Genomic DNA, 20,922 nt, shown 5'->3' with positions numbered 1-20,922 from the left:
CGACAACATTTCCTTCTTTTTAAAGGCTGAATAGTATTCCATTGTCTATATCACATTTTCTTTATTCATTCACCTGTTGATATACCCTTAGGGCAATTCCATGTTTTGGCTATTATGAATAGGGTTGCAATAAACACAGGAGTGCAGATATTTCTTTGACATACTGGTGTTATTTTCTTTGGATACATACCCAGTAGTGGGATTGCTAGATCATATGGTAGTTCTATTTTTAATTTTTAAGGGAACCTCCATGCTATTTTCTTTAATGGCTGTACTAATTTACATTTGACCAACAGTCAAATGTAAACCAAAAAAAGAGACCCAAAGGGTTCTCTTTTCTTTACATTCCCACTAATATTTATTATTTTTTGTCTTTTTGTTAATGGCTGTTCTAACTGGAATGAGATTATATCTCACTGTGGTTTTGATTTGCGTTTCCCTGATGTTAATGATGTTGAACATTTTTCATATATCTGTTGGCATATGGCATACCTGTTTCTATTTTTTTTTTTTTTTTGGAGAAATGTCTAATCAGGTCTTTTGTCCATTTTTTAATTGATTTATTTTATTATTATTTTTGCTATTGAGTTTTTTCGAGTTCCTGATACAATCTGGATATTAACCCCTTGTCAGGGGTTATTATATTATATTGTGTAGTTTAGAAATATTTTATTCCATTATGTAGGTTGTCTCTTCAATCTGTTAACTGTTTCCTTTGTTGTGCAGAATCTTTTTAGTTTTATGTAATTCCCATTTGTCTATTTTTGCTTTTGTTGCCTATGCGTTTAGGTTTTTAGGGAAAAAATTCTTGCCCAAATCAAAACCATGAAGCATTTGTTGTATGTTTTCTTTTGGTAGTTTTATAGTTTCAAGTTTTACATTTAAGTTTTTAACCCATTTTGAGTTAATTTTCATATTTGGTGAGAGATTGGGATCTAGTTCATTCTTCTGCATGTCGATAACCAATTTTCTCAGCACCATTCATTGAGGAGACAATGCTTTCCCTAATGTGCGTTCTTGGCACCTTTGTCCAAAATCAATTGACTGTAGATTTTTTATTTCTGGAATCTCTATTCTGTCCCATTGGTTTATGTGTCTATTTTATACCAATACCAAGCTGTTTTAGTTACCATAGTTTTGTAGTATATTTTAAAATCAAGGATATATGAGGCCTCTGGCATTATTCTTTTTGCTAAAGAGTGCTTTGGTTATTCAAGGTCTTTTGTGGTCCCTGTACATTTTGGGATATTTTTCCAGTTTCTGTGAAAAATTTCTTTGCTGTTTTGATAGAGATTGGATTGAATCTGTAGATTGCTTTAGGTAGTAAGGATATTTCAACAATATTAATTCTTCCAATCAGTTAACATGAGATGTCTTTCATGTATTTGTGTTAGCTTCCTTTTTTTTTTTCACCAGTGTTTTATAGTTTCCAGTATGGAGATTTTTCACCTCCTTGGTTAAATTTATTTCTAGACATCTTACTTTTTGTGGTGTAGCTATTGAAAGTGGCATTATCTTCTTTATTTCTTTTTCAGATAATTCACTGTTAGCCTATATGAAAGCTACTGATTTTTCTATGTTGATTTTGGCTTCTAAAAATTTACTGAATTTATTTATTAGTTCTATTAGTTCTCTGGTGGAGTCTTTAGGGTTTTCTATGTAAAAGAGCATGCCGCCACCAAACAGGGACAATTTGATTTTCTCCTTCCCAATTTGGATGTCTCCTTTTTTTCTCTTGCCTAGGACCAGGTTGCTCTGACCAGGACTTCCAGTATTATGTTGAATAAAAGTGGCAAAAGTAGGCATCCTTTTCTTGTTCCAGATTTTAGAGGAAAAGCTTTTAACTTTTCCCCATTTAGTATGATGTTAGTTGTGGATTTGTCATACATGGCCTTTATTGGGCTGAGGTGCATTTCTTCTATGCTTAATTTGTTCAGAGTTTTTAGCAGAAGGGAATTTTAATATTGTTAAATGCTTTTTCTGAATCTATTAAAATGATTATATGGTTTTTGTGTTTCATCCTATTGATGTGATGTGTCATGTTTATTGATTGGAATATGTTGAGCCATCCTTGCGTCTTGGGGTGAATCCCACTTGATCATGGTGAATTACCTTTTTAATGTGTTGTTAAATTCAGTTTGCTAGTATTTTGCTGAGGATTTTTTTTTTTTTACATCTAAGTTTATTAGAAATATTGGCCCTTTTTATTGTGTCCTTGTAGTGGGGGACTCATAGAATGAGTTTGGAAGTATATGCTCCTTTACAATGTTTAAGGATAGTTTGAATAGAATTTTTTGCCCTAGGCAACTGCATTTGTTAGCCTTATGATGTTTTCAAGCAATGTGCACTGCTTTTCTGTCCAGAGTGAGTTCTTTGTTAGGTGGAACAGAGACAAGTGCCTGCATCAGTCCTTCAGGTAGTTGCCAGACAGGTTGGAACAGACAAATACAACAATTTGTAAATGAGGCCTGCTACGTTCCTTTTGTAACCAGGGACCAAAGTTCCCCACTGGGAATGCAGGCTATCTTCAAGATTGCCACTGAGCTGAGCAGGGGGTGGATCAAGTGCAAGTAGAAATGCCACAAAACTTTCCTGTGATCCTAAAGATGTCTTTTTCTTCATTCAGTGTTCACTTGGTTGCAGTAAACTTTTCTGTTGTTCAGATTTTCAGATTTCTGACAGTTTCTGCTTGTATTTTGATATTTCTGTGGAGATGTGGGAACTTGGAGCTGCCTACTTCACCATTTTGCTGGATATCACCTGTTGTCATTAAGTGTTTTAAAGCATTGCTTTATAGTGACCACATGTTGTTCCATTGTATAGATGTACCATAACTTATTGTAAACGATGCCGTAGTGAACATTTTTTTCACATCTCTGATTAACATTTTTAGCTTAGGATAAATTTCCAAAAGTAGAATAACTATGTCAAAAGTTATGAACATTTTTCAGTCTCTTCATATTTATTGCCAAATTTCCCTGCAGAAGGTCTGCATCAATTTATTTTCCAACAAGCAGTTTCACATTTCATCCCTCCCTTCTCTGTAACTTAGTGGTTTTCCCTATTTATTAAGCCGAAAATGACATCTTGTGGTTCTGTCTGCTCTTCTAAGAATTCTTTGCATGACTTGAATTTGAATCCATTAATTCTTTTATTCCCTCAGTTTGTGATGTACTCCAATTTGTCCATTTCCTCAAATGTATGGGCCAGTGGACTTACGTCATCCTTCTGATCAAGAATACATTTTCCTGCTCTCATAAATATAAAATTTGAATTTATTTTATAGTGAACCTGAATGGTGCCTACCCCAAGCTGGTGCCTTTCAGACCTGCAGGACGGCTGATCTCTCCACCTCTGCTACTCTCTGTGATTTTCAACATTCTTCTCAGCCTGGCCATGCATATTGCAGGATTCATCCTGGTTCAGAGGCAGCCTTGGTATTCCATGGAGATACACAGGTATGAGTACAGTCTGAACTTCTGCTTCTCACATTCTAATTTCTATCAAACATCCTCTGGCCAATATGATGGGAGGCAAATGGGTCTTCATTCTGCCAAAGGTTTTGGCTTTTTAAAATCCCTTGGGCAAATTTTCAGTGATTATTTCTTCTCTGTAGCACAATTTAATGCTAATAAATGTATCATTCATTCATTAGCATTTCTCTTTGCCTGTGTTATATGATAATGATCTATGACCATCTTTTATATCTAGGGTGACCATGGATTATAGCTTGCCCGAGCAGTCCCAGTTGAAGTAGCCCAGTTTAAATTAAGTGATGTCCCAGTGAAATTATTAACATCTTTTCTTTTCACCTTCAAAATGATCCTTGTTAGATAAGTTATATATTCACCTCACTTACAAATTATCAGAGATTTGTTGTTGCTGTTTTTATAGAGACAGGGTCTCTCTCTGTTGCCCAGGGTGGAGTGCAGTGGTGTGTTCTAGGCTCACTGCAACCTCTGTCTCTGGGTTCAAGCAATTCTCCTGCCTCAGCCTCCCCAGTAGCTGAGATTATAGGCACATGCCGCTATGTGCAGCTAATTTTTTGTATCTTTAGTAGAGATGGGTTTTCACCATATTTGCCAGGCTGGTCTCAAACTTCTGGCCTCAAGTGAGCCACCCACCTTGGCCTCTTAGGGATTACAGGTGTGAGCCACCACACTCGGCCAAATTATCAGAGATATTAAGCCACTTGGGGGAGGAACCATGACTTACCAGTCTCTTTCCCATATAGCCTTAATGAATGTGCATTGAATATATAATTGGCTGAATCTCTCTCTCTCTCTCTCTCAATGTATCCAAAATATGGGTCTATCTGTGCTTGTTGTTGTTTTTTTTTTTTTCCCCTATTTTTCAGTGTGTGTGTGTGTGCGCGCGCGCATGCACGTATTTTCCAAAGCAGAGGCAATTACAGAAGCATTGAGTACCTGCTCTGGACACTGGTATGGAGTCTTCTGGGTACAAATGCTCCATAAAGGCTCGTCATCTTACTTCATTAGCTTCTTTGGTTTCCCTTTTAGTGCCTGTACAGTGCAAAATGAAAGCATCTCAGAATTAACCATGTCTCCAACTGCTCCAGAAAAAATGGAAAGTAATAGTGCCTTCACAAGTTTTGAGAACACTACGATCTGGTTCTTGGGAACAATCAACTGTATCATCGTGGCTCTTGTGTTCTCTAAAGGAAAACCATTTAGACAGCCAACCTATACAAACTGTGAGTAGAACTGTACTGGATCAGAGGTGAGAAGTCAATCGAGGGAGCAGACATGTCCAGGTCCCTTAGGGAACAGCTGTAGAGTTGATTCTCATCTAGCATCTCTTGACTTCCACTCTAGGGCTCTGCAAAACACATTGTACAGCCTCGTCGTCATGGTTCTTTGCTCTTTCCTTCAAAGCTGCATTAAATACTAGGGCTTCTTTCTCCCTTTCCTTCACCAGAAGTTTGCCTCTGGGTGTCTTTTCTTGGGATCACTCCAAATTGAAAAGACCAATTTATTTCTCTACTTGTCAGTACTTGTCAGAGTTCACCCTGGAAACAGTGGAGAGAAGCGTAACAGAACTCAAGTGGATCCTGTCTCTTGCCTTGAAGGCAGTAGTCAGGGTGGCATTGTGTGGTGGCAGGCTGCTAGTGGGTCCAGCCTGGAGGAATCTGACTAGAGAGGGTTATGGGGGCTTTTGACCAGAGTACTTCCCTCCTACCTCCTTACATTCTGGAGTGGGAAGGTATGTTTGGATGAGAAATGAGTGACCTGTTTAATATTTGTTTGTATATCATCACTACTCTTCTTATTGAAAAAATTCAAAGCCCAAATTGAGTACCTTTATGAATATTTTCATACCAATTTATTTGTTCAGAGAAAATTATTTAGCTTTTCTCCTTCCTGGGATGAGGAAGCAGCTAAATACTGACCTCTGTATGATAGCAATTTAAAATTGGGTCTATTGACAGTTCCTTTTTACCAGAAAATGATTTGAGGCAGATGACTTGCATTAAAGTGACTCAGCTACTTGGATATCTTCAAGGCATTTATTGAACATGTATTTTGTCAATGTTACCCTATATATATCTACTACTTTTATTAACTGAAACTTAAAATGTGCATGTGAAAATTTTCACTTCCTTCAAGGACATGCATAGAAATCGTAGAGGTGAGACTCATTGCTTAGAAATGAATACTTTCCATCTAGTGTTTGGACGTAGAAATCAAGTAAATTAAATCAGTGTTAATCTCTAGACTACATCTGTCAATATATGTGAGATTTTTCACTCTGATTTCTCAAAATAATAGCTGTGTTCTTATTTCCTCAGATATATTTGTCCTTGTGCTGATAATACAGCTTGGTGTATGTCTATTCATTCTATTTGCTGATATACCAGAATTATATAGGCGTTTGGATGTAAGTCTAATCTTTGGGATATGGTGATGCTTTACAGTTCCGTAACAGCTTAACTTTAAAAAGCAGATTACAATTTCAATTGGCATGATTTTTGACACACATTATTCTTTTGGGATGGCAGAGCTAAAAAAAAAAATGCTAAATTTATCTATATTTTTTATTTAAACTGGTCAAGAAATAAAATTCTACCTAGTTTTGATTTCATGAGACTAAAGATAGTCTTTAAGTATTGAATACTTTAATTTTATTTTCTTCTTGTTATTTAAGAGACAGGATCTCACTTTTTTGCCCAGTCTGGAGTGCCATGGTGCAATCATAGCTCACTACAGCCTCAAACTTCTGAGCTCAAGCAATTCTACTTCAGCCTCCCGAGTAGCTAGGACTGCAGAAGTGTGCCATGATACCCAGCTAATTCTTAAGAAAAAAATTTGTAGAGATGAGGGCTTGCTGTGTTGCCCAGGCTGGTCTCAAACTCCTGGCCTCAAACTAGCCTCCTGCCTTGGCCTCCCAACGCACTAGGCTTACAGGCTTGAGCCACTGAATCTGACCAACTATTTTCATTTTAAAAGAACTCCTATAAGATGAGAAAATATATTTCTATATTTTCTCTTTCAAATATGAGGGAATTTTTTCCTAAATGCTTTTGTTTTTTGAAGTTGTTTAAAACTGTTTTGCGTACAGCTTTTTTTTTTGGGGGGGGGGGTTATTATTTAGGTATTTATATATTTTTTTACAACTTTAAAAATGTTTTCTGTGTGCTCATACTTAATGTCTGTAAAACTTACTTTCCAAGAGCCATACTTTTCCTCATAAACTCTGTTATATTTTGTAATATTGATACAGCTATAAAAACCTACAAGATACCAAAATTTTACATATTCAAGCCAGGGAAAAACATATTTTGATCCCCTTAACCTATTCTACTTGTATTACAATTTAATCATGGCTAAATGATCTTTAGATCAAGAAATGCAATAGTGAAGAGATGACTAAAGAAACAGCTCTTTTAATTGGTGCTCTGTATATCTGGTTGCCTCTCCATCTCAAAGATGAGTTTCATGAGGTCCAACAGTGTATCTTACTCATTCTTGTGTTACCAGTGCCTTACACAAAGAATGGCAAAATATGACAAAGGAATGACTGACTGATCATTGTGTATCAGACTCCTGAATATAAACAAGCACTTAAAGCATATAGTGTGTTTTCAACCAGCAACACCTGCACAAACCCACAGTGACATTGGCATACTAATACCTTTAGTTTGACATACTAATATATTTAGCATGTGTCTTTTTATTTTTGTAATTACATTACTGTGGTTAGCAGTTGTTAAGTGCCTTCATGAATTAAATTAAGTTTTCATGGAAATAAGTAGGCTTTGCCCACTGGTCTTCTAAATCAGCTAAAACTTCTTAATCCTACAGAAGTTAAGAATAAGATATGATGAGTTGAATGTCACTTTTTGATAGAAAAAGATTCTTACAGAAAGGCTGGGTCCTCTGGTATAACAAAATAGGGAACATATTTAATTTGGAGAGAATGTGGGTAGGGTCATTGCCAGCATGGCTGCAAAGGATTCTGCAAAGAATTGTTGTTCACTTTTAAAACAATTATTTTTCTTATTATTACATAAAAATATATGTTCTTTTTAGAAAATGTAGAATTTGCAGACAAGGAAAATTATAACATTATTCACTATATTCTTCCTTCTTTTACAATTCATATATTATAAATGCGTGTTGACTAATTTTTAGTTTTTTTTTTAAAGAATGGAATAATGTTGTTTTGCAGCCTAGAAACTGCTTACTTAAAAAATTATAAATTATTTTAATCGGGAACACATTCATTTGATTCACAATCCAAATGTTTAAAAAGCCATATAGTGAAAATCCTCATTCCATCTTAGATTCCCAGTCACCAGTTCACCTCCCTAGAGGCAACCAACGACACCAGTTTATTTTACATACTTTGGGACATATTTTGTACATTCTTCTTCCACATTTTTACACAAATAGTAGAAAACTATTATATTTGTTTAGGTCTTCTGAGAGGTAGATGTCAAGTTGAGTTTAGTTATGCAAGAGATTTACTGGAGGAAATTCCCGGAGTGGCGGGAGGGGAATAGAAAGCCAGGGGAAGTGGGGAGAGGCATCACACTGTGATGTGGGTTTATCCTCTAAAAAGAAGAGAGGGAGGAAGGAGGGCTGGATGTGTAGCATCTCAAACTGCAGTGCACTAAGAAAGTCAGGCCAAAGTTGACCATCAGGAGTTTCTTTCTTTTTTTTTTTTATTATACTTTAAGTTCTAGGGTGCATGTACACAACGTGCAGGTTTGTTACATATGTATACATGTGCCATGTTGGTGTGCTGCACCCATTATCTTGATATTTCCATTAGGTATATCTCTTAATGCTATCCCTCCCCTCTCCCCCCTCCCCACAATAGGACCCGGTGTGTGACGTTCCCCTTCCTGTGTCCAAGTGATCTCATTGTTCAATTCCCACCTATGAGTGAGAACATGCGGTTTTTGGTTTTCTGTTCTTGCCATAGTTTGCTGAGAATGATGGTTTCCAGCTGCATCCATGTCCCTATAAAGGACACAAACTCATCCTTTTTTATGGCTGCATAGTATTCCATGGTGTATATGTGCCACATTTTCTTTTTTTGTTGTTTTTTTTTTTTTTTTTGAGATGGAGTCTCACTCTGTCGCCCAGGCTAGAGTGCAGTGGCGGATCTCAGCTCACTGCAAGCTCCGCCTCCCGGGTTTTCGCCATTCTCCTGCCTCAGGCTCCTGAGTAGCTGGGACTACAGGCACCGGCCACCTCGCCCGGCTGGTTTTTTGTAGTTTTTAGTAGAGACGGGGTTTCACCGGGTTAGCCAGGATGGTCTCCATCTCCTGACCTCGTGATCTGCCCATCTCGGCCTCCCAAAGTGCTGGGATTATAGGCTTGAGCCACTGCGCCCGGCCGTGGCACATTTTCTTAATCCGGTCTATCATTGATGGACATTTGGGTTGGTTCCAAGTCTTTGCTATTGTGAATAGTGCCACAATAAACACACGTGTGCATGTGTCTTTATAGCAGCACGGCCCATCAGGAGTTTCTACGTCTCATAGAAATGAGTCTGGTTAGAATCCATGCTGTCCTCATTTCTTGGCTATGTGCAGCTTATGACTTTAGATATGCTTTACAGCATGTGTGGTGGTGGATTCTGAGCATAACAGTTGGGGTATCCACCATTTATCCTCCCAGCAGCAGATCTGAGTGGAAAATTTTCATGACTGCTACAACACATACATTGTCCTGTACCTTGCTTCTTTCATGTAATAGTATTAATTGTTCCATATCAGTACATACATTTTCCTCATTCTTTTTAATGCTAATATAATATTTTATTTTATATAAATGTATATTATGTATATCTCATATGTATACCATGCTTTATATGTAGTCCCATATTGATAGACATTTAAGATGTTTCCAAGTATTATTACAAACAAAGCTGCAATAAAAATATTGTACATATATCATTTTAGCCATATACAAGTATATTTCTGAGATAAATTCCTAGAAGTAGATTTGAATTTTTAACTTTGAGAACATCGTCCTCTATAGAACCGTTTCAGTTTTTACTCCCACTAACGCATGAGGTCATGCATAAGACAGTGCCAGGTACAGTGGGATGCCCTTGGCACTTTTTCATTCATTAATTCACCCATTGAATTACTATTCAATTACTCACTCACTATTACAAGAACAGTAAGGAGGAAATCCACCCCTATGATCCAGTCACCTCCCACCCAGCCCTTCCTCCAACAATGGGGACTATAATTCAGCATGAGATTTCGATGGAGACACAAATTCAAATCATGTCACTAGTTCTGCCTTGTATTTATAATGTGCGGTAACAGGACACATCACCTCTCTGTGTTTCCTCCTCCAGAGCAGCAGGTGATAGAGGTCATCATAGCTCTAGAACTAAAAAACACTCAAGGCAAGATGTGGAGATGGAGAGCACTGAAGTTTCTGTCTCTTTCTCTCTGTGTGTGTGTGTGTGTGTGTGGGTGTGTGTGTGTGTGTGTGTGTGTATGTATGTGGTTTCATCTATTTTGTTTTAAGGCTTACTAAGGTTTCCTGGAAGTAAGATTTTAAAACCTTTACTTGATGCTCCTACCTTATCCCAGCTCTAAGAAGAACTACTCTTTTCTTATTAATTAAGGGAGACAATAAAACCTTGCTGCAGGAAAGTAGAATAACTCACCATTCATTCACCATACATATATATCAGGAATGCGCCTGGAGGGGTTGGGGGAGACACAGAGAAAATGGGCAAAGGGACAGGTCATGACTGGCTTGATTTCACCTCCATCTGCTCCTTTGGCAAGTGCCCTTGTGAGGGAACACTGTGTGGCTGGATGCACAGTCCTGAGGGAGATGCCCTGAGCCAGTGCTAAAAGCAGGGCTCGGCTGGGGAGAGATGTGGCACCAGGGAGAAGAGGGCAGTGCTACCCAATTGTGAAGGTTTGACATGTGTACCCGTAGGCCTCCTGGAGATAAAGCCACATTCCTGCCTCCCTTTTGAAAACAGAACAAAACAAGCAAACAAAAAGTGATTTTACTATTTTTTTCTAATTGCAAGGTGACCAAAGTTATTTTAGGAAATTTAGAAATTATAGAGAAACACGCACATCACAAGAAAAAAAAAGATAAAAGAAGAAAAGCAACACTCATAACCCCCAAATCATTAGGATCATGAATATAACCTTTCCATACTTTTTCGGTGCATACAAGCATAGAAATTCTTTATATGTATACGATTTATGTAATAGACACACATAATATGAGATTATCACCTATGAAAATGTATACTGTGAACACGTGAACGTGTTTCCAGCGTCTGCCTGTCTTCAGACTAACTGTGTTTCATCATCTCCCGCCAGCTGCTCTGCACTCCCACCCTGTGGAGGGTCTCCATTGTCATCATGCTCAGCTTGAATTTCATTGTGTCCCTTGTGGCCGAGGTAAGTGTGCTGATCTTGGGCTGCTCATCTTGTGTGTGTGCATGTGTGTGTGTGAGGGGCTTCTTTGGGACTCTGAAAACAACTTTAGCTGACATGGGCTCGGCAGTGCAGGGTCTCCCTTCCTTCACAGCGTGAGCAATGCTGCCTTCCCCTGCTGAGTCCCAAGCAGGACATTAGTTTTCCCATCTGTCAGGTGGGGCTGGGGACAATGGAATTGATCTCTAAGGTCCTATTCATTTCTACATTTTCCAAATAAAGACCCAACACAATTTACTTTTTAAAATTGAGATATGATTCACGCACCATAAAATTCACCCTTTTAAGGTCCGCAGTTCAGTGGTTTTCAGTACACTCACTGAGTTGTGCAACCATTGACAGTACTTAATTGCAGAACGTTTTCACCGTTGCTGAAGAAATCCTGTACCTACCAGCCGCTGCTCTTCCTTGCCCCTTCCGCCTTCTCCTGGGCCTTGGGAACCACTAATCTTCTTTCTGACTGTGTGGCTTGGACTATTCTGGACATTTCATATAAGTGAAACTATACAATATGTGGCCTTTTGTGTCCAGCTTCTTTCACTTAACTCATATCATTTTTGCCTTACAGATGGGAAATGACATTCACAGTGAGCTTTTCCAGCTTTCATTCTCCAGCTCCCATTTGCTCCATTTTCTAGCTTTTATTCTCCAGCTCCCCTGTGCTCCATTTCCTCAGTGAAATGAGCCTGTGCTCCTGCTTTGTTTCTCCACGTGATTCACGCTCTCCCCGCTCAGTACTACCAGATACAATCTCCCTTCTTCAAAGCCTGTTGGTAGGCAGGGCTGCCCTGAAAAGGCATTTCTGAACAAAGGAGAGGTGAGACTCTGAATCCCGTCTGTCCCGATTTCTTCTCTGAGTTACAGAACTAGAATTGTTCCAGCAAATGGAGTGTCCTGGTGAGCTGGGAGAACCTGCACTGTTGTGCAGGCAGGACCTCAGCGAGCCTTCCCTGCTTACTCCTGTGCAGAGGGAAGCCTGCACAGGAGCTGGGGGCAGAACAGGACATAGAATTTCAGTACTGGACCTTCTCTCTATATGCTAAACAAGAGCTTCTCAAACTTGAGTGGGCATCAGAATCACCTGGGAGGCTTGTTAAAACAACACACATTGCCAAGCCCTACCCGCCGTGGGTCTGATTCAGTAGGCCTAGAAGGAGCACAGAAGTTTGCATTTCTAACAGGCTGTCAGGCGATTCTGATGTGATTAGTTCAGAGATCACACTTTGAGATACAATATACTAAACCGTATGTCTCTAAAGCAACCGGATTAATAAAAGAGCATTGTCACGGGTGGCCTCAGACCCAACGGCAGAATGATGGTCTTTGCCCTTTAAAGAAGAATCTAGTGTGTACATCTTATCCCTGTTCATAATCAGAGGATTTCCTCTGTGTGGTGTATCTTTCCTCCATTTCTACGTATTAAAATGCTATTGCATCCTCTACGGCACAGCTGTAGTATTATCCTCTTCATGTATCTTTCCTGATCTCTGGATCAGGTAGGCAAGTAACAACTTAACCAACAGTGGCTTAAATAATTAATTATTGACTCAAGAAGAAGATTGAAGGTAGGTGGCTTCAGGACTGGCTTAGTAACTCAGTAGTGCCACTGGGAATGCACACTCTTTCACCTTTCTGTTCTAGAATCCTCAGACGTGGTCTTTCATGTTTGTGCCTATGATCATGCTGTCCAGATAGCTTCCACATAGCTGGATCTGTTTTCAATGCAGGAAGAAAACGGAAGGGGAGGCCACAGCAAGCCGATTTCCGTCAAGTCTGAACCTTTTCTTGGGAAACAAACTTTTTGTGAAGCTCTCTAGCAGACTTTCTTTTACGCCTTATTGATTAGACTTGTGTCTCATTGTCATCACAAGTAGAAAAGGATTCTGGAAAGTGGATCCATGTTGAAAATTACACAGTGTAGCTTAGACCATTTATTATTATTTTTCCCTTCTAGGTGGGCAGGGAAGAGTTGGGAGGGAATGGGCTGTATGGTAATTAAGTATCAAAGTCTTCCATAATCCTCTAGCAGGAAGTTCTTCCTTTTTCAGCAGATTTGCAGTTAAGAGCACAAGCTCAGGGGTAACCTACCTGGGTTCGAATCCTGGCTCCACCGCTTTCTTTCTCTCTGACTTTGGGCAAATTATTCCACTTATCTAACCTCCGATCAGCCCCGAAACAAACAGATTTGAGCAGGACCTTATCCTTACTCTGCCAGAGCTCATGATCTAACCTCCAGCTGAGAGGCGTGAGAGCTAGTGTGGATGGCTTTGATTGCCCCCGCCTTTAAAACAATTATTTGTGTGTTTCTATAGGTATGCTTGTATGTATGAGGTATTTGGGTAGCCAGTCAGAAGAGCTCATGTGGTGAAATGTTTTTAAAGAAATGTCTCACCAAGGCTTTCCTTTTGTTTCTAGTTGTTATTAGTCCATTCTCCCACTGCTGTGAACAAATACCTGAAACTGGGTAATTTATAAAAGAAAGAGGTTTAATTGGCTTGTGGTTTTGCAGACTGTACAGGAAGCATGGCTGGGGAGGCCTCAAGAAACTTTCAATCATGACGGAAAGCAAAGGGGAAGAAGGCAGGTCTTACACAGCCCGAGCAGGGGAAGGTGCTACACACTTTTAAACAATCAGATCTCATGAGAACTCACTCACTATCACGAGCACAGCAAGGAGGAAATCCACCCCTATGATCCAGTCACCTCCCACCCAGCCCTTCCTCCAACATTGGGGACTATAATTCAGCATGAGATTTGGATGGAGACACAAATTCAAATCATGTCACTAGTTCTGCCTTGTATTTATAATGTGCGGTAACAGGACAAGATGTAGAGATGGAGAGCACTGAAGTTTCTCTGTGTGTGTGTGTGTCTGTGTGTGTCTGCGTGTGTGTGTGTGTCTGTGTGTGTGTGTGTCTGTGTGTGTGTGTCTGTGTCTGTGTGTGTGTCTACGTGTGTGTGTCTGTGTGTGTCTGTGTGTGTGTGTCTGTGTGTCTGTGTCTGTGTGTGTGTGTGTGTGTCTTTGTGTGTGTGTGTGTGTGTGTGTGTGTGTATGTGGTTTCATCTATTTTGTTTTAAGGTTTACTAAGGTTTCCTGGAAGTAAGAAAGATTTTAAAACCTTTATTTGATGCTCCTACCTTATCCCAGCTCTAAGAAGAACTACTGTTTTCTTGTTAATTAAAGAAGACAAAAAAACCTTGCTGCAGGAAAGTAGAATAATTCATCTGGCTAGGTTTCCAGGAGGCTGAGATGGCTATATGGATCTTTAACAGCCTGGCAGCCAGCAGATGGTCAGTTATCACAGGATTAATTCAGACTAGCTGTTCTCTGTCCTTTCATAGGCAGTGGAACCCAAATGGCAAAAATGGGTAGATTTTAGGAAAACTACTACTTAATATGATAACTTCTCATGAGTTATAAGTTATAACTTAGGCTCTATTCAAGGCGCACTCTAACTCATGAGATAAAATGGCATTGCAAAATGTTTTCAAAGACTCATGTCTTTTGTAATCTTAAAACTGTATTTCAGTGAAGGTGAAGGTTAGAGACGTGTGTGAACAGGACCACAGTGCTTAGCCATTTGTTAAATGAGTAGTTCAGAAGGATAGACAAAGGGAGAGAGCTATGCCCTGCCCTGCCCTGCATTGTAAAGGGAGTTATGTAAGCCTTATAACAACCATAAGGAAGGGATTATTCTAATCACTGAGACTTGGATAGAGTAACTATTTTGCCCATAATAGGTGTCAGAGCTGGGACCCGAATCCAGATCTGTTCAACTCCAAGACTGTCCTTGTCTTGAAATTAAACACAGGTTTAATTTCATCAACCTGTGTTTATGAATATGCAGTGATATGCCAGGGTATATGCAAAACATGTCATACATGGGCCACATCTTTATATAGGGTCAATTGTATTCAGTATTTAGTAGTAAGTAATTTTAAATGTCATTTTATATTCAATAAAATATAGATGTGCTATAGAGTGAAACATAGAATTTGAATGATTTTAAATTTAATTTAGATGTAAGATGCAAAAGAAACTTCATTTTTGAGGCAAGCCATTTCAAGTTATGTTCCCAGAGTCTTGAAATGTTGTACCTCTTACTTCTCCTGCAGGAGTTACTTAAATAGAAACGTTTGAGAAGCCAATACCTGTCCAGTGAAACCACCTTAGATTCGTCCAGTGGTCAAGCTCTTTGTCAAGCTGGATCTAAGCAACCAGTGCAGTAGTGACTTATGATGACCTGTGGAGGGCTGTAGCCTCAAAACACTCAACCCCAATTATAAAAAGTAATTCTTTTATTTTGCAGGAGGCCATTATTGAAAATCGAGCCCTGTGGATGATGATTAAAAGATGTTTTGGCTATCAGTCAAAAAGCCAGTATCGGATATGGCAGAGGGATTTGGCAAATGACCCTAGTTGGCCCCCACTAAACCAAACCTCCCACTCTGACATGCCGGAGTGTGGCAGAGGGGTGTCCTACAGCAATCCAGTATTTGAGAGCAATGAAGAACAACTTTGAAGGACATGTGATATCCAAGGTGATATTACAGAGAAACAATGACAAAAGGGACCAGTTTAATTGATTTTAAGAAATGAGACTCTTGTAACATCAGCTGGAGTTTTGGGGATACCTGTCAAATCATGGTGACAAAGTAAAGTCTGTTTGATAAAATGCTTTCTACAGAGAAGAACATCGACCCAGAAGAGTGCTTTCCTCTTGGCTTGTGAAGGTACTGGAGGCATTCAGTGAAGGCGAGAATGGGCCAAGAATTGCTATGGGCCAAGAGACAAGCAGGCTAAAGGGGAAAAATATGTGATCTTTCTTCTTAGGACAGGGCAATACTTTCCTTTTTATAAAAATGAATTAAGGGGAAGTAGTACTGTGTATACTCACGGAGTTGTAACATGTTAAAGAGCATTTTTGAATTTTTACTTCATCGATGGAAGAACTAATGCCTGGGAAACATTACACCAGTCTTCACTGTCTGAGTTCCTTTCCTCTGTAGTGCTTTTCAGATCTGAGCTTTTCCTTCTGCTTCTGGCCTTACTCTACATATTATTAAGGATAAGCTCAGCCTATGCTGCAATAAAAAACACCTCTCAGATATCAGTGCCTTAACACACAAGCGCTTCTTCCATGATCCAGGTGACACTCTGGACCTGCTCTTCTTACAGCAGCGACTGCTTCAACCTGATGGCTCCATCGACTCGATGCAAGGACTCTGTGTTGACTGTGATGGGGGAAGGAACAGGCTGGAGATCACATGTGGGCTCTTCACGGCCTCACCGCGAAAGTGGCACACATCGCTTTCCCTACGCATATCTCGTTAGTCAGGGATTTGGCCGGGGAGCTGGAAAGTGCAGTCTCCTGTGTTTAGGGATGCTTCATGGGCGTATGAGCTGTCACTACACAGAGCCCCACGCTTAGAAGGGCCCACACTTGCTTTAACACTGTGCCGTTTCCATCCTAAAATTCTTAATTTTTGAACAAGGGTCCCCGTATTTTCATTTTGTATCAGGCCCCACAAAATGATAGAATTGGTCTGGGATGTAGTCCTGGGAAGGAAAGGAAAGTAACAGATCAGAGAGCGCTAGTGCTGTCCACTACAGTCCACTTCTCCTAACCCCAGTCACTTATCCTACGTTTTAGGAACCTCTCATGTCACGCGGCCAACTCCAGAAATTTTCACTCCTCTGCTTTACTCTTTTTGAGAAACATTAGTCTCACGCTACAGCATTATGTGGCACCATTGATGGAAGTTCTTACACAACCAGTACGTTTTTTTAAGTTTGTGGCTTCAGTTTCCAGAAAACTAAAATTTTCCTTATTTTATCACTGTTACAATTTGGTTATATTTGATTTGTTCAAAACAAGGAAGACTCGGGTTTCTGTTAGCTCAGGAGACAACACTGAACTGTAGGAGCACATCTACACATAATGCTTTAAGGCAAAAGCAAAATTTTTATTATGAGCATCAAATCCTAGGTGAATGTTCTGATCAGGGGATAAGTGTCCTGGCCCAGGCTGGCTTTGCAACTTATCAATAGCATTTGCAAGCATTGCTTCCCCCTAATTGGGCTTTTGAGCATGGCTGATGGCTCTGCGATTGCAGCTGATTCTAGGAACGTGGCGTCTCCCAGCCACGAGGGTACCCTGTTACTTCTGGTTTTAAAAGAGGGCATGAGGATATTTTAGCGTTTCAAGACTGCAGAATCATTGTCGTCTTTGGTACACGAAGAAATGTTTCCTTTTGCAAAGTCAGCCTCAGCAATGATTTGGCAGTTCTGAATGTGCTTTTCTAAAAGTGTTTCTCATTTTCCAAAAGTAGAGGGTTACAGGCGGGGGCAAGCTAGAGATGGTCTGCGACCTAGTCATGAGCAAGATCAGCCTGCACAGTTCACATGTCAGTGTGACCTTTGCTAAGTGTGTTCACCTCCACTAGCTCACCTGAACTGTACAGTTGTCCCATGACTCAACAAGGAAGGGCTTATCATCTCCACCATACAGATGAGAAAGCTGAGATTCAGTAATGGCAAGAGCAGGTCGAGGCCTCAAATACAGACCTTCTGAGCAAACCTTATATTGCCTCCAAACACTTCCCAATCATGGAGCTCCAGCAGGGCAGGTTGCTTAGTGTGATCTCACAGTCAAGCAAAGAATGGGCAACTCTTTGCTAATACCAGGCCCTCTGTTCAAATGAATGCCAGGCATCCTGCCAGGCTTGGGCTAGAGGTGTGTTCAAAACAAAACAAAGCAAAACCAAAAAATGATTGTCTTTCTGAGACTTTGAGTTGCTCTTGCCTTGGTCCTAAGTGATTCTATCCCTAGCAAAGGCTGGCAGGGAACAGGAATGAAAGAATCTAGTCCTCCACTAGCCAAGCAGCCGTAAAGTCTTTGGGAAAAGAGACTCATTTTGAAGACTGTATTCCTGGGACTAAGTACATCTTAGAAGCAGTAATTGAAGGAACAGGGAGTACCTAGCCCAGAAAAATACAGTCAGGGGACTGTGAAGGGTTATCCTGAGAAAGAAGGGTCTGACTTGTGTCAGGTGGCACGAGAAGGCAGAATCAGGACGAGAGGGTAAAGATGACAGTGGGGAAGGCTTCAGGCCATCTGCCCTGACCACTGTCCTAACAGCCAGCACGGACAGCAGTGGAATGTACTCTATGACACTGGAGAAATGAGTGGCTATTCAAAGGTCAAGTAGAGAAGGAAGTCAGGTATCAGATGAAACTCAATTACCTGCAAGATCTCTTTCAAGCTTGATACGCCCAATGTCTCAGTCTTATGCTGTGACGTGAATCTTTTTCATTTTGAGATGGAGTCTCACTGTGTCACCCATGCAAGAGTGCGGTGGTGCAATCTCGGCTCACTGCCAGCTCTGCCTCCCAGGATCACGCCATTCTCCTGTCTCAGCCTCCCGAGTAGCTGGGATTACAGGCACCCGCCACCACGCCCGGCTAACTTTTTGTATTTTTACTAGAGACGGGGTTTCACCGTGTTAGCCAGGATGGTCTCGATCTCCTGATCTCGTGATCTGCCTGCCTCGGTCTCCCAAAGTGCTGGGATTACAGGCTTGAGCCATCGGATGTGAACCATATTCTACTGCTACCCACACAGAATACCAGACCGACACTGATGGGAGGATGGGCCCTGGAGGGAGGGCTTCCAGCCTTGTCAGATCCGATTGTGTGGACGTATAGACTCAACTGCCCTGTCCCTTGAAAGGGGGAGATAAGATCCTAGGAAAGAGGTACAGAATGGGGGTCCTGATTGTCAGACTGAAGCTGGGGGAAGACTTCTGATTAGTGAAATTTCTTAAAGAGGTATTAAAAAACTTTGCCTGAAAGAGCACGGGAGAGTGCCCTAAACTTGAGGGCAGAGCACCCTGTTACCAATACACTTTCTTGACCAGAGTCTGAAGGAGAAAAGAACACAGTCACATAGTCCAAATCATTTGAGACGGTGCCCTGTATGCTCATCCCAAGGCATCTAGCTCTTACCTACAGAGAACCCTGACTCTGGGCTTCCCTCACTAACTATGTAATGATCTGAGAATGGAAATACGTCTTGTGACGTCTGTATCCTTGGAAATGTTCACATATACACCTGCAGATGTGATGCCTGCAAAAAATGGTTATTTATTCAGAGCTTTGTATTTAGTTTGTGCTATAATAAATTATTCTGTTCAAAAGAGGCACATAAAATCTATAATTCAGTTGTTATAAAAATCAATCTCTCTGCAGAGGAGTGTTTCACTCTAATAAAATGGTGGGTTTACTCCAGTAATGTTGAATCCGACAACATCTTTACAAAGTTCCAGGCATTTTCGAACACCACAGATGCTATTATTCTCTGCTTTATACACAGGACAGTAGAGTTTACAAAATACTCTCATCTTTGTTCTCTCATGTAAGCCTCGTAAGAACCTTAGGAGGAAAGCAAGGCAAGGATTACCGTCCTTCTTCTTTTGATGAAGTGCAAGGCTCTCCAGATGGCTCAGTAACTAGGACACACGGCCCATGCATGGAGGAGCTGGATTCAGATGCAGGTCCTTTATCAGCGAGATCCCTGCTGTGTCACTCTCCTACGTTGTTTTTCCTGAATGAAAAAAGAAGAAAAAAAAACCGTAGCATTGAGAAACAAGACGACAGCAAAGCAAATGCCCAATGTAATGGCCATAATGAGCACAATTTCTTCCAGAAAGAGATTTTCGTGTCTCATGGAAGTTCTCTGGAACCTGACCATCAATCACAGAAAAGGCCAACTCCCACAGCTGAGAGAGGAAAATCCTAACACCAGAGCCCTCAGAGCCCTGTGAGCCCATTTCACGTGAGCGGATAAAGCTCTGGTTTCTGACTTCAGTCCGCAGAAACAGAAACCTATATCCCTGCTTGATCTTTATTCAGACCTGCTTTGCACAGCTTTTCAGGTTCCTGTAGGTTCTCTTTTGGCTTTGAACTGTGCTCACTTCTCTATGCATAAATATTTGGAAAACCACCGCCCCGTGATATTCTGTCTGCCCTTTGGTTTCCATTAGACTTTTTAACAATGGCCTTTAAACTTGATTAGTAAAATGATTTGCTTCAAAATTAAACAAAGATAAAATTAACAACAAAACACAACTCTCCTGAAGTCAATGAAAGAGCCTTAGGAGTGAGCCACATGGCTTTGTCAAACACTCCGAGCTTGCTCCATCCTCAGGAAGACTGCATTTGCCGTCCTCTCTGCCTCGAATGCTGCCCGCCACCAACCCCCGCTTCCATTCCTGATTTCTTCTCCTTCAGATTTCAGCTCACTTGTCACTTCTTCCAAGAAGCCTTCCCTGACCACTTTGTCTAAGGTTGCTCTTGCTCCACTGCCATGGTTTGTTTTCTGCATAATGCCTGTGCCACCCTTCAGATGACTGAGGCTGAAAGAGCACGACTTGTTCAAGATCACATAATGGGGAAATGAATGAGCTGAGTCTATAATCTAGACCTACTGACTTCCAAATCAAGGTTCCTTACATTCTTCATATCTAGCCAGATTCTGCTAATTATATTAGCTAATCTGTCAAGAAAAAGAATGCAGGATGCTGCAGAGCATTGTCCGTGGTTGGATGAAAAACACTCAAAGAGTCATCCAGACTCTCCTAGCTCTTTTCCTTGCTGTCTTGACTTCGAAGTGTTTCAACGCCTTGAAAAATCTGCTGAGTCACTGACCTGTGATAAAGGCTGCACACATAGTTACTATGGAAATTCTGCTCAGTTTACAATTGTGGATAAAGGCGGTTACACTGCAGAGAGGTCTCACATGTGTTGTATGTATTGCATGCTGTACAATCCTAGGAGGCACCATTCATAGTGTACTGCAAGCCCGGGTTGATGGTTTTGCCTCATATCAAGGAAGTTTTGTGGGTAAATAATGGCTTTTACCTTTGTAATTGAAAAGTCCCACCTGTGCCTGCTACAAACCATTCCT

The 20,922-nt window shown here is 40.6% G+C and overlaps 1 protein-coding gene across 1 annotated transcript in view; it reads left to right on the top strand.

The window, feature by feature from the left end:
• ATP13A4 (ATPase 13A4) overlaps positions 1-19,140 on the top strand; it is a 157,967-nt gene extending 138,827 nt beyond the window's left edge. Inside the window, exons 26-30 of the mRNA XM_023214899.2 lie at positions 3,287-3,458; positions 4,521-4,714; positions 5,810-5,898; positions 10,838-10,918; positions 15,265-19,140. Of these exons, the coding sequence (XP_023070667.1) occupies positions 3,287-3,458; positions 4,521-4,714; positions 5,810-5,898; positions 10,838-10,918; positions 15,265-15,477 (749 nt within the window). The 3' untranslated portion in view covers positions 15,478-19,140. The remainder of the gene's footprint in view (positions 1-3,286; positions 3,459-4,520; positions 4,715-5,809; positions 5,899-10,837; positions 10,919-15,264) is intronic.
• Positions 19,141-20,922: the final 1,782 nt, after the last annotated feature.

This window comes from Piliocolobus tephrosceles, chromosome 2 (assembly GCF_002776525.5).
Source record: "Piliocolobus tephrosceles isolate RC106 chromosome 2, ASM277652v3, whole genome shotgun sequence".
Lineage (NCBI taxonomy): Eukaryota > Metazoa > Chordata > Mammalia > Primates > Cercopithecidae > Piliocolobus > Piliocolobus tephrosceles.
This window is presented reverse-complemented; position numbering and strand designations above follow the sequence as displayed.